The following is a 19,539-nucleotide window of genomic DNA, read 5'->3' on the forward strand; positions in this document are numbered from 1 at the left end:
AAGATGACGACTTCCGGTTTCTGAAAACAGCAGAAATTGACTAAATAACACCCAATATGAGTTTTTCTTTACCCAGTATGCCGTTCAAAATCCTGAAATTGTCACCAAATGCCATTATGAAATCCAAAATGGCGACTTCCGGTGTCGGAAAAACAGCGGCAAATGACCAAATACCACCCAATATGGGTATTTCCGGAACCGTAATGATGCACTGGAGCCACAAATCGACTTCAGACAACATTTTGAATTGTAAGATGGCAACTTTCGGTTTCTGGAAAACAGCCTGAAATGGACGATTCCCATTAAATATTAGTATTTCTGGAACCAGAAAGATGCACAGAAGCTAAAAATTGATCCCAGACATAATCTTGAATTTTAAGATGGTGACTTCCGGTGTCTGGCAAACAGCCGGAAATGACCAAATACCATTCAATATGAATGTTTTCGGAACCAGAATTACGCCCAGATGACAGAAATTGATTTCACAGGCAATTTAAAGTCCAAAATGACGACTTTCGGCTTCTGAAAAACAGTCCAAAGTGACCAAATATCACCCAATATGAGTTTTTCTTTAACCAGTATCCTAAATACCATTTTGAAATCCAAGATGGCGACTACCGGTTTGTGAAAAACAGCCTAAAATAAACAAATACTATCCAATATGAGTATCTCTGGAACCAGAATGATGCAAGGAGCTAACAATTGACCTCAGGCACCATTTTGAATTGCTAAATGGCAACTTATAGGCAACAGTCGGAAGTGACCGAATATTACTCAATATGGATATTTCCGTAAACGTGATGATGCATAGAAACCAAACATTGACCCTGGACACTATTTTGAATTTGAAGACGACCACTTTTAGTTTCTGGAAAACAACCAAAAATACCTCCCAATATGGGTATTTCCGGTGTTAGATTGATGCCAGAAAATCTGCTGAAAATGACCGAATACCACCCAATATGAATATATTCAGAATTAAGGCGATGTACAGAAGCCAAAAGACGAGGATGTTGTAATTTCGATAAAACCAATCATTTCAAACGATTTGTTATTTGACTTTGATCATATCTTATGGCCGATTCGTCGTGCATTTGCAGACTTCAAACAAACCGCAAGGAATCAATGAACTTGGAACGTTCAAATAGTACGACACGACATTTAAATTATGTTGAGGCCACATATATCGATCAAAGCAGGTATAGTTTTAAATAGCCTTTGAATTTCTCTTCTTTCCATAACTTTTGAGCCACATAATTGTTATGAAGTTTGTTATTTGTAAGTTTGAGAGATGACTCGTTCGTATGACACTAGTTATGTTCAAATAAGTCATGTAATCTTTGAGATAATACACTTTCGTTGTTTTATTAACAATTGAATACATAACGGTTGCTTAAGTTCGATTATAATCAAATGAAATAGGAACGTGTAGGGCAGCCAAACTTTAGAACCACGTCTTCAATCATAATTCATCAGTTAACCCTTAAATAGCCCGCTCATCTGATAATAATAATCAAATCGGTTGTGTAGTTTCTGAGATGATGAAGTTCCGTGATTTTCACAAGTCGATTACAGTAAAATTCAATAGGGTCTTCTGAGGCAGCTAGACCATTCATTTGACACTAATTTTGTGGAAATCGGGTCAGCCATCTCTGAGAAAAGTGAGTGAGTCCAAGTAGTCTTTGGAATATGTTCCTTTGCATAGCTGGATTCCACATTTTTTAACATAACAGGCAAAGTAATAGTCCGATTGCAAAACAAATCAATAGGGTCTTATGGGGCAATTAGACCTTCCATTTGACACTGATTTTATGAAAATCGGTCCAGCCATCTCTGAGAAACATGAGTGAGATTAAACAGTCTTCAGAACACGTTTCTTTTCATAACTTTTGAACCACAAGTTCAATCTTTTTGAAATTCAAAACTTAAGGGTTCTCTAGGTAGCCCGTTCTTTTGAGATCAATTTTGTTCAAATCGGTTGTGTAGTTTCTGAGATATTGATGTTTCATGATTTTCACATTTTTAAAAACATAACCTCTAAACTAAAAATCCGATTACAATAAAATTCAATAGGGTCTCATGGGTCAACAAGACCTTTCATTTGCAATTAATCTCATGAAAATCGGTCCAGCCATCTCTGAGAAAAGGGAGTGAGCAAAAAAATCTGCACATACACACACACACACATACAGAAAATGCTCAGCTCGCCGAGCTGAGTCGAGTGATATATGCCATTCGGCCCTTTGGAGCACTTTTATACCTTCGGTTTTGCAAGTGATTGCTATACCTTTCAAGGAGAAAGGCAAAAATATGTTTGTCGTGCAACACTACCTACTTGTTTACTAATAATTTCTGTTTGTAAAGTACGCAACCAATAACTACTGGGTTACCTATAATATCTGTTTTCGTTTATAAATACGATTGCACTACTCCAGATGTGTTAGTAACAGTTTGCATTTTGTGAAGATGAATAAAGTGAAAATGGAATACACCAAGCCCAAATGCTGTAAACCCTTTCCTGATCATTGGTGCTCATCAAGCTTACGCAAATTAAACGAAAACGTTATTGCAAAACTAAAAATATTGAACAGTCAAGCTCATTTTAAATCGTCTTTATCAATTTGTGATTCGTGTAGTTATTGGAATGATAGTGAAGCCACCATTCATCCCTTCGTTGTTTACTATTCAGAATCCGGAACACTTAAGAATATCAGCTTCATCATAATATTGGAAATACTCCATCATGATACTGTTGCAGTTCAGGTGTTCATTGCCAAATAAATGAGTTTTTTGAAAACATCTATAGAGTTGAAAAAAGCGATATTAATGTCTGATGGAGCTGCCTCACAATATAAAAATAGAAAAAACTTTGCAAGTCTTTGCAAGTTCAAAACAAAATATAACGTCGATGCAGAGTGGCATTTTTTGCGACTTCTCATGGTAAAGGCCCATGCAATGCAATTGGTGGCATATTAAAACGAATGGCAGGAAATGCAAGTTTAGCTAAAGAGCATGAACATCCCATTAAATGCGCAAAAGAATTGTATGATTGGTCTAATCAGAAAAGTAATAAAAATTCATCAAAAATGTCATTTAGTTGGGTATCATATGAAGCATATGAACAAGGAGTAACAGAATAGAGCAATATTTTCAAAAAATCTATAATGATAGCTGCCACACAAAAGTATTACTCTTTTGTTCCGATTTCAGAAAATAAGATACAAACGAAGCTGTTTTCAAAAGATGACGAATCATTTACTTATGATGTATATAATATATAAGGCGAAACTAGTTCTGTAAAGTATCTATGTCATAAAAAAGAATGTTCCTAAGATAATAAAACTCGAAAATAAATATTTGATTCTTATATATATTTATATCACTTAGAACATTTAACTCTTTTCTTGAGAACCGTTCGCCCAATCGTTTTGTTGTCAAAGAATGAATTGTATATTTTTGATCAAGCATTCCAATGAACGTATGGTTTTTGCTGGAGAACCATGGACAAATTAAGAGAAACGTGTACTTTCCTAAATAATTATAACTTTTTGAGCTTAAATCAGAAATAACTCGAAAACCGATGCCTTTAGAATGTTTACTACCAAGAGCTTTTTGATTCAAAATGACTCTCTGCATCTTTTAAAATCATCAGAATACAAATATTTTGAAAAATGTTTGGATTAGAATTTTCATAAAAAAATTAATCTACCATAAAAAATTACTTTTCATTTCGCCATCCTGGACTTTTTTTGAAAAATTGCGCATTAACGTAAAGCTTCTTTAAAAAAAAAAAATAAAAAAAAATTCAACTTTTATTTTTAAATTGAAATTTAATGTTAATTTTTAATTTTTTTTGGTCAAAAAAAAATTTTTTTGTACAGTGTATATTTTTTATGGTGCATTTTCAATTCCCTACAATTCATTCTCAGACAGTTTTTCTATACAACCAACGGTTTCTGGGCTACAATGCTTCGAATAAAACCTATGCCAAAAGGCATACACCCTTTTAGAATGTAACCCATGGGTGTAAAAAATTTCTCCACCTGTGAAAAATGCTCAGTTTGCTAAGCCAAATACGTGTGCAAAGTTTCATTCAAATCAAAAATGGTCGATTAAATTTTCGCGTATTTCCAGGCGATTTGAAATGATTTTGCTCATTAAAAGATTCAAACTTGATTGAACGGCTAAAAAGTTAAAAATTTTTGAGAAATCATTTACTTGCAACTTGAATGGCCAATTCGACCATTTTGGATTGTTCGGTGGATGCGTAGCACGTAAAAAACCGCATTGATTCGCGAACTAAAAATCATTCAAGAACACGGGTAATTTCAAAAAAATATGTTAAGAAAGCTTCACGTGTAGATAGTATTTCATGACTCCCGCTTAATCCATTCGAAATACCTTGTAGATTTAGGAATCCACAAAAAAAATGAATTCGCTTGAAGGGTGTAAACTTGAACATCGGCGTGTCCCCTGTTTTTTTTTTTTTTAATGTTTTCAAGTCGTTTTTCATTCTCCTCTTCATTTGACCAATGAATCTTTCAAATAATGAAAAAAAAACTTTACATGCTTATACTTATTTTCAAATTTAAAGTTTGATTATAGTAAAATCAAACAGTTACTCAAAGGACTGTCAGACCCTTTACTTAGATTGCAGCTGGATTTATTGGAATAGGTTCTGCCATTTGTGGAAACAATTAGTAACATTGGCGCACAAATACATATTTACAGAAAGCCACTCAGTCCGTAGCATTTAACACGTTGAATTTGACTAGGAACATCATATGTGACTTCTATTTCTTCCAAGCAGAAAGACAGAAAATCGTTTGAATTTTTTCGAACAATATCGTTAACCTATTGCATTCGTCAGAATAATAAAATAAAGATCACGTATCCTTACAAGGAAATGGTACAATGCCATATTTCCTCAAATCTATAGATATATAAGATCCAAAACAGTACGCATTACACTACCAATAAGATATCCATCGAAATCAATCTAACCTCACCATGCAGCTCTCGCAAGGTAAGACATCAGGCGAAAGTGAAAATGATTGATTACTCGCTTTTTCCGGCACTATTCTTCTTCGGTTGCAGAAGTTATCGAATCCACCTGGAAGAGCATGAAACTCTCGCGCTTTGTTTCTTATCTTTGACCAGTCAGCTCCATATTGTGGTGGAACTCTCGAACTTATTAATCCCGCCGTAGCAAAGTAGCCGCTGTTGTTTCATGTTTCGTACAGTGGCAGAAAGTTTAATCTTGGAATCCGTATACATATGAGCACATCGCCAGCAAAGCATTACGAGCTGGTGCATAGTTTTTCATCGCACACTCACACTGCAATGCTACGAAGACAGGCCCGGTCACATTTACGAGTAAGCACATTTCGTTCCGAAAGACCATCACAAAGCTGCGGTAATAATTCACGATGATCATCGAACTCTTGGTGAAAGTCTTTCTGCTCGGTTGTTGTTCATCACCATCAGGCATTCCTAAACGATTCAAACCACCCCGTGTACGATCCACAGCGCCGCAAAAACCAACCCCAAGCAAAGCTTCACATTAAGCGCTCACTGCTTCAGCTAGTAACTTTCCAAGCGTCCCACACGGCTTAAAGGCCGTTCATTCGTCGTTGCTTCCACGCTATGCCATATAAAAATTCCTTATAGATGCTCAACACCGAACACTACTCGAGCTTGTTTTCAGTGCGCAAGCATCATAGCAGAGTGTGTGATCATAGCAGAAGCATAGAATCGGTGAATTAAGGTACTGGAAACGACTTATGCGCTGCTATTTTCCGTAGTAGGCACCAGAGCATATTGGTGGCTAGAGACGGTTAAATTCGAGCAAAGCAAGTCATGACCGTACAACTAGATAGTGCATGCAGCTCTAATGCAGTCCGGGCTGAGTTACGAGAAAAATGTTTTTCACTGCCGTGCAGTTTTTCTGCTTGGTGTGTGGTTTGCTGCACTAGAGGTTGTTAGTCTTGAACTTGAACCTGGCTTATTCGAGTTGTGCAGAGTACAAATGGAGCTGCTCGCGAACTGAATAGACTATTTTTTTTCGGCAAATTTACTAATATTTTTGGATTTATTTGGGCTTTATTGTTGAAACAGACCAGGCACACCGGACAATTTAAATGCTGCTATTACGATTTGGAACTTAGAGGGTTTTTATATGTTTTAACCCTTAAATGCGCAATGTTGTTTTAAAACAACATTACTATAACGTTTAAAAATATATGTATTTTATTTTTTTTAGAAATATAATTCATTAGAACAGCTCTGTAGGCTATAACGAAGAAAACTTAACAGCTGGAAGTACTGTATTTGAATGTTTTGTTTTTGTTTTGGCTGTCAAAATCTCGGAAAAGAAAAAAAAACATGGTGAGATTTCCGACTGGTGCTGACAGTCTTTGAAAATAAATTTTAAAATAATGTTAGTGGTAAGTGAAAATGTCTGAATTATCAGGAATTATACTAACAAAAGGTCAATTTCAAAGTTACTGTTAACAAGAGTAATTGTTTCGACTTTATTCCGCGATAAAGTCGCAGTGTTGTTCCGAAACAACATGGTAATATTTTTACATTGCAAAGTAAATCTTTCGATCTTTTATGCATATTGGTTAGTTTTAAAGCAGTAAACCTGTTAAACGAAAATTTTATGTGTTTTGAGGATTTTTCAATGTCGTGCGCATTTAAGGGTTAATGAAATGAGAGTGGTTTCAAAAGGAATCATTTGTTTAAAAGATAGAGGGTTAAAAGCATCAAATAACCAAAATGTCTTTTAAAATTATTTCCTGGAATACGCCCCTAAGCCAGGTGATTGCTAATTGTTAGCCGTCGTTGTCATTTTAAATGATATTTTCACCAAAACATAAATGTGTGGTTACTTCAATCATTTTTCGACAACAGTATTGTAAATTTCCGTCAAAATTTTGACAGCATTTGTTTCAGCACAACTCCATTTCATGATTTGTTATTATAACCCATTCAGATTCAATTTTGTTATCCAAAGCAAATGGGAGAATACAGAATCATATCAAAATATGTTATTTGTGTCTCCCGTTGATAGAATTTTGTAATTTTTCAGTTATGCTCTTCTGATCGGGTATATCAAGCACGGTATGTCTCACCTACTCTTAAGGGGCTTCAGAAATAAAAATAAAATGTATTTGTATTAGAGCCTCCTGCACCAAAAATGGCAATTCAATATCGTCAAGCAATTCTGATTTTGTTGGTTGGGCTTAGCTACAGTTGAGGTCTATGATGATCATCTTGAAAACAACGAGTTAGAAATCAGTGAAGTTATATTTCATTAAACCTTTGGTTTACATTAGAAACTCTTATTAAATAATCATTTTTTAATTTACAACCATAAATATCAACCTTTATGGTTGTAAACCATAGGGCTAACATCGTTCAAAAATTTTACAACACAGATTTTAATATTCTATGTTTTTTTTTTTGTTTATTTTTTTTGTCTCTGCTGGTCTTGAGGTACGATGCTGGCCTAACAAGTCAGGAGTCGTAGGTTCGGGTCTTGGGTTGAGTCGAGTTGAATCGTAGCGCTAGCCCCGAAATTGTCGTTTACACTAAACAGTTGGCTGCGAAGTCTATGTAAATAACGGAAAGTCAAGTTCCGGATCGGAATGTAGCACCAAGACTTTGCTTTTTTATTTAAGATGGCCTTGAAGCTAAAACTCAATAACCAATTATGATACAATTAATGGGTGACAAACATAATCTTGGATTTTTTTTGAGGCTCGTTACACCTCAACAAACACGCTCAGAGAGAAATGAGAGTATGCATATGTAAGCTTGCTCTCTCCTCTTCATGACAGTATTTTTGTTTTGTTTATGCATACTGTTCAAAATGGCGTCGAAATAAAAAGCATTGCACAAGCGCATTGCACAGTTCCAACTGGACTGCACAAAAATATTGGCAAAAAGTTTACGGTAAACCATTTCAAAATCTTTTGATTTCGACTGTGTCTGAATTCTAAACCTCAACAATAATTCGTTAGAAATGTAGAGGAAGACCGGACAAACTATTTGACAAAAAGGACCCAGTAGTTTGATTATCGATCATTTGAAGAAAATTTTGATTCCATTCCTTTAAAAACATTATGTTGATAGAAGGTGTGTGTTTCGGTCAGATAACGCATCATCGTCAATTGGGCCGTTGCGGAACAGAAGCAGAAGCAATTTTCGAAAAATCTCTGAATAAAATTCTGTTCAACAGATTCTTTCAAACAAAATGTTCTAATATGAAGGTTATGAAGTGGTTTAACATGGTAATACATAAAATTAACAGTTTCTTTGCGAAATCGGTGGTTTTATCTCACCAATGCACATAGACCACTCTGACTTCATATATATATATATATATATATATATATATATATATATATATATATATATATATATATATATATATATATATATATATATATATATATATATATATATATATATATATATATATATATATATATTCACTGGAACCCTCGAATCGTTTCGGAACAGAGTGGTCTATGTACACAAACCTAGTAAATGACAAATAAAATGACGGTAACTCGTAGAAAATGGCTAGTGTCACATGTTATATGATACATATAGCATGTCACATGTAAGATGTCACGTGTAACATTACATGTAACACAACATGTTACATATTACACAATATTTTACATGTTACATTTTTCGTGTTACATTACGTGTAACATGTTACATATTACGTGTGACAAGTACAGAACAAGTGACATGTTACTTATCACATGTAATATGCTACATGTTACGTGTTACATGATAGTATTACACCGATTTATGTACATAGACCACTCTGTTCCGAAACACAATGGCCGTTCTGTTTCAGGCGAAATTTCAACACGGTATAAATCAGCTTTAAAGTTCGATTTTTCGAAATTTTCTTAATCTCCCAACTTCAGCTTCTTGAGTAGATGCGTTTCATGCAAAAAACTCATTTTCGAAAAAAATGGTCTTTAGACCACTCTGTTCCGCAACGGCTCAATTATGAATTACAATTTAAATCCATCTTCTGTAAGTATCTGGCGATTTGACACTTGCCACAAAGGGTTTTAGTTCTACAAATTTGACTCCATAACTTCGCAACATATAGGCGTCAAACCATCTGAATTCCTCAATGTTTTATTAATACCTCAAACATGATGCCACAGCAGTGTGGCAGCATGGAACCTCAATAACAATAATAAAAAAGACATCCCTTCTCCCGCGTACCATAAAATAACTTAGCGCTTATTATTCAACCACTGCATCCCCAACCCAAGCGCGCTTAGTTGCACAAACACCCGAAAAAAGCCAGTTCACGGGGTTTCACAACTTTTCGATCTCAACTTTGCTTAGGAGTAGGGGAAAATGGTAAATTTTGAACATCAGCTCCGGAGTTGAAGTTTAATGAGGGCTGTACAACCGGTTGCAACTGGGTAGAACGCTAATAATTCCAAGTCTTCGAAACTACAACCCTGAAGCCAGTGTGTACACCTTAAAGTTTTTAGTGTATACGGTGATGACTCTAATTTCTTTTCTCTAAAGCAACTGGGGGAAGGCGTCATGCTAGTATTAGTAGTCAGATTTAAGCTAAGACGCATCGCAAAGAAAAATGCAATGCCGTGGAACAGAAAAGGTGGAGGGCGGTTGCTAAGAGTCAATAAACTCGGTTCGATTCACCTTGCATGGTTTGTTGTTGAGAAGCCAGAGAGAAGGTTGGTTGAACGGGTTTCATCGATGGTATTTTCTAGAGAGTCATTGGATGGGATGGTGTACCGTTCACCAATACTACTATGACCACTACACTCTACTACTAGCAACCTTGGGTGGGACCCAGCAAGGCACGAGTTCGCAGGCGTTGGTCTGGTTTCGGGTCTGGTCTGTCATCGGTGTCGCCCAGTCGCTAGCTGAGAGGGAAAGTTTTCCCTTCTTTGGACGGAACCGCCAATGTGAAGACGGGGTTGAACTTTTGTAGTCATTTGACCGAAATCGAAGAAAACGAACTACGTAGAATACGTGTTTTTGATGCTGCTTAACTTTGGTTGCGTAGTTGCTAGCTGCGCTATACGAAATGATATGTAGGTCAGCTGCCAAATTTAAACTACTCACACAGCGAACAGGGTTCGAATACTTGAATAACCTGTATTGAATCATAATTTTGACTGTAGAACAAACAGTGTTTTGACTTGACTGATATTAACATATAAAAGGTTTTACAAACTTGAATTTTTTGTAGTTATAAACTAGAAAGATTATATTTTTCCGAGAACTCTAAAAGAGGAACGTTAGCTAGCATTGAGGCCATTTCGTTATGATATTTATTACAACTGCTTCTTGTATAAAAATTACACTTTGTTTTGGGTTTCCTCACAGCTCAGTTTTGGGCTTGAAGTCTCTGAAGCAAATACCGGAGCAAACAAATTTCGCAAGAATATATTTTCGTAATTTGTTTGTATCAATAATTAACTGTGGAAACTGTTATTCAAAAATAAAAAGATTCTAGAGGTTTTCAAACGATATTTTTAAAAGTTTACTGCCGTTTGAACTAGACACTTGCAATAAAGTGGTGAGGAGTAAAAGAACGCACCTAGGGTATCGAACGTCTTCGTCAGTGGTTTTCTTCGGCAGTTTTTCTGCAGCAATCTTATGCAAAAGGGAGCCGAAGAAAACCACTGACGAAGACGTTCGATACCCTTGTTCTTTTCGCAACAGTACTTGCGCAAAAAACAACTTTTCTAAATTCTCGCCAAACATGTGAAAAGGGCCCATGTGCCATATGTAAACAAGCCACAATTTCACGTTTTTTCAATAAATACAAGCTTAATCTACCCGTACAAATAAGTTTGTTTGATCAAGAGTAAATTCTTTTATCAATAAAGCTTATTGGTAAGGGCAGATTTCGCTTGTATTAATCAAAAAACGAGAAAATTTGGCTTGTTTACATATGGCACATGGGCCCTTTTCACATGTTTGGCGAGAATTCTGTTCTGTCTCTTTTTAGGATTCGTACTCAAAGGCTGACTTTTATCCTGCTTTTTAGTTACTAAACGTTGCAATTCATAATTCCCTCTTCGTGCTTGCTCGATTTTGGTCAGATTCTTTCACATTTTCCCTTACGACTGCAGAAACATAGTGCATACTTTCCAACATTTCCAAATTTTCCAACTGGTTTGATTTTTATAACAATCGCCTAAAGATTTACGGCAAAACAATGACACCCCACAAAGAGTTTTTAGGTTCTACTCTCGAGTTTCTGTATTGTAATTCCCAAAACTAAGAAAATAAGATTAGAACAGCTCAAATCACAGCACACCACATAACCACTCAAACGAAATCTTTTGTATTGACAACTATGATCAGCTGACGTTATAGGTACTGCAAATTCATGTTGCCAGTTTTTATGGTCGTATGTTGCGTACTTTTACCCCTCACTACTCTATACACATTTTAACTCTCTTTTTCAATTTTTCAACAACGCAACATATTAAGAGATTGTTTTGCTTTTCCAAAACAGGTTTTCAAGAATTTCTATAGTGCATGCTATAGAACCTAATCATTTGACTGATTATGTTCTGCATCTTGGAAATTGCAGCGACAAATATATGGCATTTTTTTTATATCGCATGTTTTATTATTCGAGAGTTCTATAGTACTTCAAAGTAACCCGAAGTTCATTTTTTCCCAGCACCAAACGCTAATCGCAACCCATTTTGATTTTTTTCTAACGTATTTCCCATTTCTTTACCTACTTCTAGGGGAAGCGGACAAAGTGAAAACACTCATCCGACTACGCGCAGAGCTGTCACCACTATTCACCGGCAAGCGAAATGCCTCCAAATACGCGTGGGCGTAAGTATATCCGATTGTCTCTGTATCTGTAGATAGTAAGCTCACCCGCTAGCCATCCGGGAATGGATCGCGCCCGTAACGCGCGTGGGTATTGTCTGAGAAGTCGACCCACTTTCGTGAAACTGGGTTCTGCCTGTATCAGAATTCCCTCCGGGTAACGCAAGCGCGAGGGGCGTTTCGGGCCGACAAGGGCGCTTTCTGGAAAAGTGGAACAATTTCCGATCGAAGCTACCATGAACGGATGGATCGTTTCGTAGCCTAAAGTCTTTATTTTCCCACATTCTACATTTACGCCTATTATTCCGTAAAACTAAACGATGTTGCTTTCCTCGATCGATTTGGCGTTTTTTGTTTGTTTGCAATAACGGGTAAATTGACTTTTCGGAAGATAAATTGAAACAGCTAACAGAGCAGGTTTATCTTCCACTTTCTTAGATTCCTACATAGTTTTTAAGAAGATCGACAATGTTTTTCTGCAAATTTCAAGTGTGCGCGCTGTTGCGCCTAAAAGCAAGAAGATAAAATAGAAATTTCTATACATTTGTTCGAATCAGCTGGAGGAGAAACCCTCCGGCGGCAATGTGCACTGTTCGCCAGTGAGTTTTGCTTTGAATTAGCGAAGGTTTGGGAAAGAAGGGAGAGCCAAAAGAAATCCGTTAAACCATTAAAATAATTGTGGAAATTTTAGGCTTATTTTAATCGAGTTGAAAGAAAAAACACACGGATCACCCAAACCTGCAGTCAAACACTGAGTGAAAAGGGGAGATAGAGGAAATTAATGGAAGTTTAGTGCTATTGCAAGTAGATCACGAATGGGTGCGCCGTTGCCAAAAAGCCCTGTTAGTTTTTTTGGTGTAAACTATAGGGTGCAACTTAATTCGAAGAGATCCGTAACATCAGTAAGTTGGATAGACATCATTTAAAACTTGATTTTTTTGTAATATAGGTTGATTGTTAATTATAAGTCTTAATTGTCATGAAATTTACCTCTTTGTGGTTGTGTTCTTCACAGACAAATGAAAAACTATATCAGTTATAGAGTCTGATTAGAAAAAAATTATAGAACTTTCTCGATATTCATTTACAGTTCGCGCTTTATTTCATAGCAGTAGAAAAGCAATGAACTCATAATATGTCTATTTCAATAACGGCGTTCGAGATTGCTCGTGTAAACATACAAACTAGAATGAAACCGCTTCCAACCATTTGCAGTTTTGAAGCGACGAACCGGCTGGACCCCGCTTGTGGTTGTGGTCGTAAAAATGCAAACGCGCTGGGATCGGCTAATTCACTTTCAGCAAACAAGAGACGCGCCACTTTTGCGATCCTTTTGTCTGTCCAGCTGACCAATTGAAAGTGAAATTCGCTCATTTATGATCGCTGGAAACAAACGAATTTCGCAAACCAGCTATGACTTCTCGTCATCATCGCAGGGTTTTGAAGTAACTTTCGACTTGAGAGGTATTCATCTAAAAAATGCAAATTTCTCGATCTTCTAACCCATCCATGAGGGAAGGGAAATATTTATTAGGTTTTTTTTCTCTATCTTTATCTAACCACTTTCTCTTTCTAGATGTATTGCATCTGCAACGTCAACTCGAAGATAATCAGAGATATATGTACGATGCATGCATTCAGAAGCTCTTTAAACTCATAAAAAGACATTAACTTTCAAATATTGTAAACATTTCAAAAGATTACATATTATTGCGAAACACTAGTATTTAAAAACAGTTGTTGTTTGAATTCTGTACCAGAAGGCCTGTCAAATATTTTTCAATAATATGCTTTAATTGCATAATGCTATTGTAATGTATGACGGTTAGCAAAATCTTCTAGGTGTACACAGTTTTTGAATCGCAAAAAAACTATAAAATAAAATTTTACTAAAATGTTGGCCCAAATTTCATTTCAAATAATTTGAAGAAAAAAACGTATTAGTAAAAATAAATTGAAACCAATAAATTGTTTAAAAATGACGTCAAAGGCAAAGAAACTATAGCATTTTTTCTTTGAACATAAATTCTCTGTCATAAAAAACACAGTTTTTTATTTCTAAAATACTAGAAACACAGATTTACTGTGTTTTTTAGATTCAAAACGGTTCGATTGGTCAGTAAAGTGTCATGGGCAAAGTTGTAGATATTGATAAAGTCCTTTCATAAAACATACACCGTAAAAATATTTGAAACGATTTATTTTTCATTTTTCCTTTTTTATCTATGTTTATTTAAAATTGTGAACTTTTCGTAGAAAAAAAATAGACAACGAAAAACATCTAGCTTATCATCCGCAGTTTTCATGAAAAAAAAAAATTTTTTTTTTAAATAATTTTTTTTATTTTTTTAAGACAAAATCATCATGTAGGGTAGAGCGGGGCTAGTTGGTCATTTTTGGTCAAAATGTTCTGTAACTTTTTGTAGGAAACATTATGACAAAAACTCATTCCATTGAAATGTCGTGTTAAGTCTATAGCATCTAGAAAAAATATGAACTGTACAGAATAGTTTATGATTTTGCGTATTCTATGTTTTTTGAGTGGATGTCAAATTGGCCAGCTAGACCCTCAGCTGGGGTAAGTTGGTCAGGGTGTGGGGTAAATTGACCATTTATATTACGGAAGGACAATTCAGTTTTCCTTCCTCACTGCATTTACGACAGCCCGTAGCGTCTCAGCGGAGGTCAAACCGCATTCGGGTTTTTGTTTATACGTTTGCTTTCCGAGATCCCAAACCATGAGAAAAGTAACTCATAACTGCATGAAAAAAAAACGCGTTATTCTTTCATACCTGACGAGAAGTAAATGTTAAAATCTCTCTAATAGTATGGTTGGGAACCAAATCAAAGACAATACGGATTAAATTGAGAACCGGAGCCAAATTATAGATTCGAATCTGCAATCACAACCACAAAACTTATAGCTACATCAGTTTTTTTTTGTTGAAAGCTTGCTTTCGCCGAAATTTTCATCAGGTAGAAGGCATTTGTCGATGCATTAGTGTACGTTATAGTTGTTTTAGATCAATGACTCAGCATTTATAGCGTGCAATAAAATATTTATCAAATGACAATGAAATGGAGACAACTTTTACCAAATAGTTTTATCGTTTCTAATAAATGGTTTTGTTAAACAGAGCACATGCTGTTTTCGCTTGGATTAAGTTTGCATCACGAAATGCACTGTTCCTGAAATTGAATTTACTTGGTTACTTCAATTCATTTACGATGTGCATATGACCAACCAGCCCCGCTAGTATGTGACCAACTAGCCTCTCATATGTTAAATATAAAAATTACTTGAAATATATGAAAATAAAATTTTGGCGAAAGTTTGCTTTACACAACTTAAAACTAACGATAATGACTTTCATAATACGTTGAGCCATGTTCATTTCAATTTGGCTAGCTTTGTTTAGACAAAACGTTTTAACTTGAAAATCAAGTAGAATTATTGGTCAATTTGGCACCAACCTGTATTTATTATACGTCCTAATTAAAACTGTACTTCATTTTGTCATTTAATTCCTCTGGTTATCTACTACGTATCACCCATATAACACGATTTTTTTGATACGTAGATTCGAAGATATTCCCATTGACCAACTTACCCCGTAACCAACTAGCCCCGCTCTACCCTACAGCTTTGCTGAAAATGTAAAACCGATCAAACAAACCGTTTTGGCTCTAAAAATATTTAACATAAACCATTTTCAAAAATGAGTCGTGATTGAAAACAATGTTAATACCACAAAATAACAACTTTAGCTTATAGAAACATCTGCGCAGAATTATCGATCCGGGTAACCATTTCATAAATTGCTCTATTCCCGACTTTTCCATTTTTTACCATACATATAAAAATAGAGTTCTGTCTGTCTGTCTGATTGGAAACTACTGAACCGATCGGCATGAAAATTTGTATGTAGAGGTTTTAGGGGTCGGGGTTCCATTCTCTGGAAGGGAGGGCCCTCATACAAGTGAAATACAGTGGTAGTTTGACACCCTTCCTGCTATGGAAGATTGGGCTCTCATACAAACGAAACACAAATATCTGTATAACACGAGATCTATTTAAGCAAATAGAACCAAATTTGGCGTGTGGTGGTTCACAAGAGCAAGAAATATTTCTGTGGTAGATCGACACCCCTCCCTTTCCTATAAGGGGAGGCTTCCATACTAATGGAACACAAATTTCTGCATCTAAGCATATATAAAAATGCATTTCTGTCTGTCAGTCTGTCTGATCCATATAGACTTGGAAACTACTGAACCGATCGGCGTGAAATCTTGTATTGAAGGGTTTTAGGGTCCGAGAAAGGTGACTAAGATAGTTCGAGACCCCTCCCTATTCTAAAGGGGAGGGGTCACAAAAACACAAATTCCTGCACACCTCTAGAACTAACCAAGTGAATGGAACCAAATCGGGCATCGGAATGTTTTTGGGGTAACAAATACGTCTATAATGGTTCGACACCTCTCCCACATCTGAAAAGGAGGGGTCCCAAATAAATGAAACACAAATTTCTGCACATCTCGAGAACAAATAAAGTAAATGGAACCAAATTTGGCAGGTGATTGTTTTTAGGGGTAACAAATATGTCCATAATGGTTCGACTAGCCTCTCTCTACCGTAAAAGAAGAGTCTCATTAGAACAAAACAAAAATTTCTGCACATCTCGAGAACTAATCAAGTAAATGGGACCAATTTTGACATGTAAATGTTTTTAGGGGTAACAATTATATCGACAATGGTTCGTCCCTCCTCCCTTTTCTGGAAGAAAAGGTCCCATACAAATCAAACACAAGTTTCTGCACATCTCGAAAACTAACCAAGTAAATGGAACCAAATTTGGCATGTGAATTCGGATAGCCAGTTTCGGCATCTACAACATCTTGGTATCTAGACGGACGGCCGGCGACTCAGAGGCAATTTTTGTCGCGAAAACTAAAGAGAAATTGATAATAAAACGAAAGAAGAACTTCAAAACATGCCATCCTGGCATATCGAGAATATTACAGGCTTTGTTATTTCTATCAAGCTCAGATATATTTGTGTTACCCGTTTGTTATAATCGTTTGATCAGGTATCCATACCATGAGCGGATGAGATTTTCGTAAATTGGTAGATCACTAGGAGTTTTCTAGACTAAGAATCTTAGAGCATTCCTTCCCTTGTCTGTTGATTCAAACGTTGTGAGAGAGAGTCTAGCCAGACTACAGCTGCCGTTTCCAGTATAGACCGCACTAACCTGTAGTACAGTGATCGTAAATAATAGAGATCACGAAATTCGGATGGTAATCAAAAATAAACCCTACTGGCTTTACTGATAATACAAGAGTTGTGTTCACGAGAGCGCAGCTCGCAATCCCACAAGACACCGAGATCTTTCGCAATTTTAACTCTTTCTAATGGTCAGTTCCAATCACACCAGTGTGAAGATATTGCAGCATTCGGCAATCTTCACCAGCCAAACAATTTTGAAATCAGCTGAGTAAACTATCCTGCACTCTGTCCTCCTGTCTTTTAAGAAAAACGAGAATAATAATGGTCCCAAGATACTACCTTGGGGTACACTAAAATAATTGCTGATTGTATCTGATTCGTAACTTAAAGATTTGATGCTCAGTTTTCGATTGGTTAAATAGGATTCTATTTGTCACACGACATTCGTTTCTGGGCCCGGATGATTCATTTTTGCCAAAAGAATCCGGTTGCCAAAAGCAGACTTGTAGACTGTGTCGATCTGAGTTCTCTGTTCTATGGATTCAACACAAAACAGACGAAAATCGCACAAACTTGATGCTGTCGATCTTTCCGGGATATAGTTCTATTGTTTTATAGTTAGGGATATAGATATAGTTCATTTCATACGAGGATCTCAAACCGTTTGGATTTCGCACTAAGCGAAGTCAGCTCGCGGTAGTTCGATGATACATTTGGCTTTTTGAACATCGGGCACATAATGGATTTATTTCACATCTTTTGCTATGCTATTTGCAAGAGCGACTTATTAAAAATAATCCTCGGACGCATTCCATCAGAGCTATCTCATAAATTTCATCCAGTCAGATTACTGATGGCATTTAAGACATGCTCGTTCGCAGATTTCCCGATGTTTACACTGTTTTTCTCGATGTTACACTACCCTGGTAACAACATTGGTTTTATCACAGTTTTATAGCGCTCAATACAGCCAAAACAGCACCATAAATCTTTGACAAAACCAGTTTTGTTACTTGGGTATTCTAAATCAGAGGTGAACCAGCATAGTGGCTGGAAACCTCTTTAATAAAAACAATAAGAAAATTTAAAAAAAACTATTCTAAATGTATGTTATAAGTGTTTCTGCTGTTCTAGTTAGATCCTGGTGGTGGAAACTGAACTAAGGTCTTTTTTAAGTGGAGATGCATTCGAAATTTGTATGGGCCTGCGTATAAAAAGACTTTCTTGAGTTGAAAATATAACGAAGCAAACCATCCTAAAATATTTAAACCTCATTTGAATATGATAGTGGTTAATCTAGAGTTCTGAACCTTTTTTTGTTCGCGTACCCCTTGGCGATATTTTCCAAATCAATTGAACCCCCTGGCTTGGAATGTTCTCGCAGACTGGGAGAGGGAAGTGGTAGATCATATTGTAGTAGTCTAGTTCAGGTTACAATTTGAACTATGGCTTGTTTGATTGCTACAGTCGTGTTTTTAAGCCTAACATGGCCGTCGTAATTGGTACGAGGTCGATATCTTGTACCGTTTTTGAGTAATGGAGAAAAGTAGCCCGCGTAAAAAACACGTGTAGAATACTATACTGTACAAGTTGCTAGGATGATAAGCACAACTTCAAAATCACAGCTTTACATGAGATGTGATGGCAGTACACGATTTCTCGTACCCACAGGAATGTTCAAGACGTCTATCAGAACTTCCACAACATTCCTGAGCTAGAGTAGGTTTTACCACCTATAGTGCATTTTAAGTATCAAGGGCTGATTTTTCTACATCATCATCATCGCGATTACGAGTGCTGTCAATATCGAGAATTACGATGCTATTGTACTTTGTGTCTCGAAAACATAGTATCATAGCAGAGTTTATAAAATTTGGTTTCAGGAGAAATAACTGGCCAATTGTCTTGAATTATTGTCGAAAATTTTGAAATGATGAAATGATCACCATTAATTTGTGTTCTCAATAATGGTAATATGCTGGATTCGTGTGAAGATACCAGACCAACATCATAAAGCGTCTTAACGTTTGGAATAACGTGCATGTTATTTCAAGAGCTTTACGAGAGATATGTATTGTTGAACATATATTTTTGGGTGGTTGATTAACACCATGGAAAACACTGGGAAATAATTCATTATCTAATTCATATTATAAATACTTAATAAAAAATATAATTCCAACTTTGTCTAATCCATTATTTTTTATCTATTCCACAGAGTCGTCGAACGCGAACTGAGTGTGCCTTTGCCGATTTCAAAAATCATCAAAAAATGGAACAACCTGCTGCAGGAGTACAAGGTAAGAACAAATTCGAAACCCACTATACATATCTAGCTCCAACATGCCCCAGTTTATTGATAATTTTTATTGGCCGCATGCGACCGCGGCGCGGCATAAAGTGCATAATTGGACGGCATTTTACCAATTTTCTGC

General features: G+C 36.1%; 1 protein-coding gene across 10 annotated transcripts in view; it reads left to right on the top strand.

Moving 5' to 3' along the window:
- The window catches only part of LOC129724574 (probable serine/threonine-protein kinase cdc7), a 108,504-nt gene that overhangs the window by 43,172 nt on the left and 45,793 nt on the right, over window positions 1–19,539 (top strand). For all 10 annotated transcript variants that reach the window (XM_055679618.1, XM_055679578.1, XM_055679611.1 and 7 more), the window contains 2 exons: window positions 11,787–11,880; window positions 19,323–19,404. In XM_055679618.1, the coding sequence (XP_055535593.1) occupies window positions 11,787–11,880; window positions 19,323–19,404 (176 nt within the window). The remainder of the gene's footprint in view (window positions 1–11,786; window positions 11,881–19,322; window positions 19,405–19,539) is intronic.

Source organism: Wyeomyia smithii, chromosome 1, assembly GCF_029784165.1.
Source record: "Wyeomyia smithii strain HCP4-BCI-WySm-NY-G18 chromosome 1, ASM2978416v1, whole genome shotgun sequence".
Lineage (NCBI taxonomy): Eukaryota > Metazoa > Arthropoda > Insecta > Diptera > Culicidae > Wyeomyia > Wyeomyia smithii.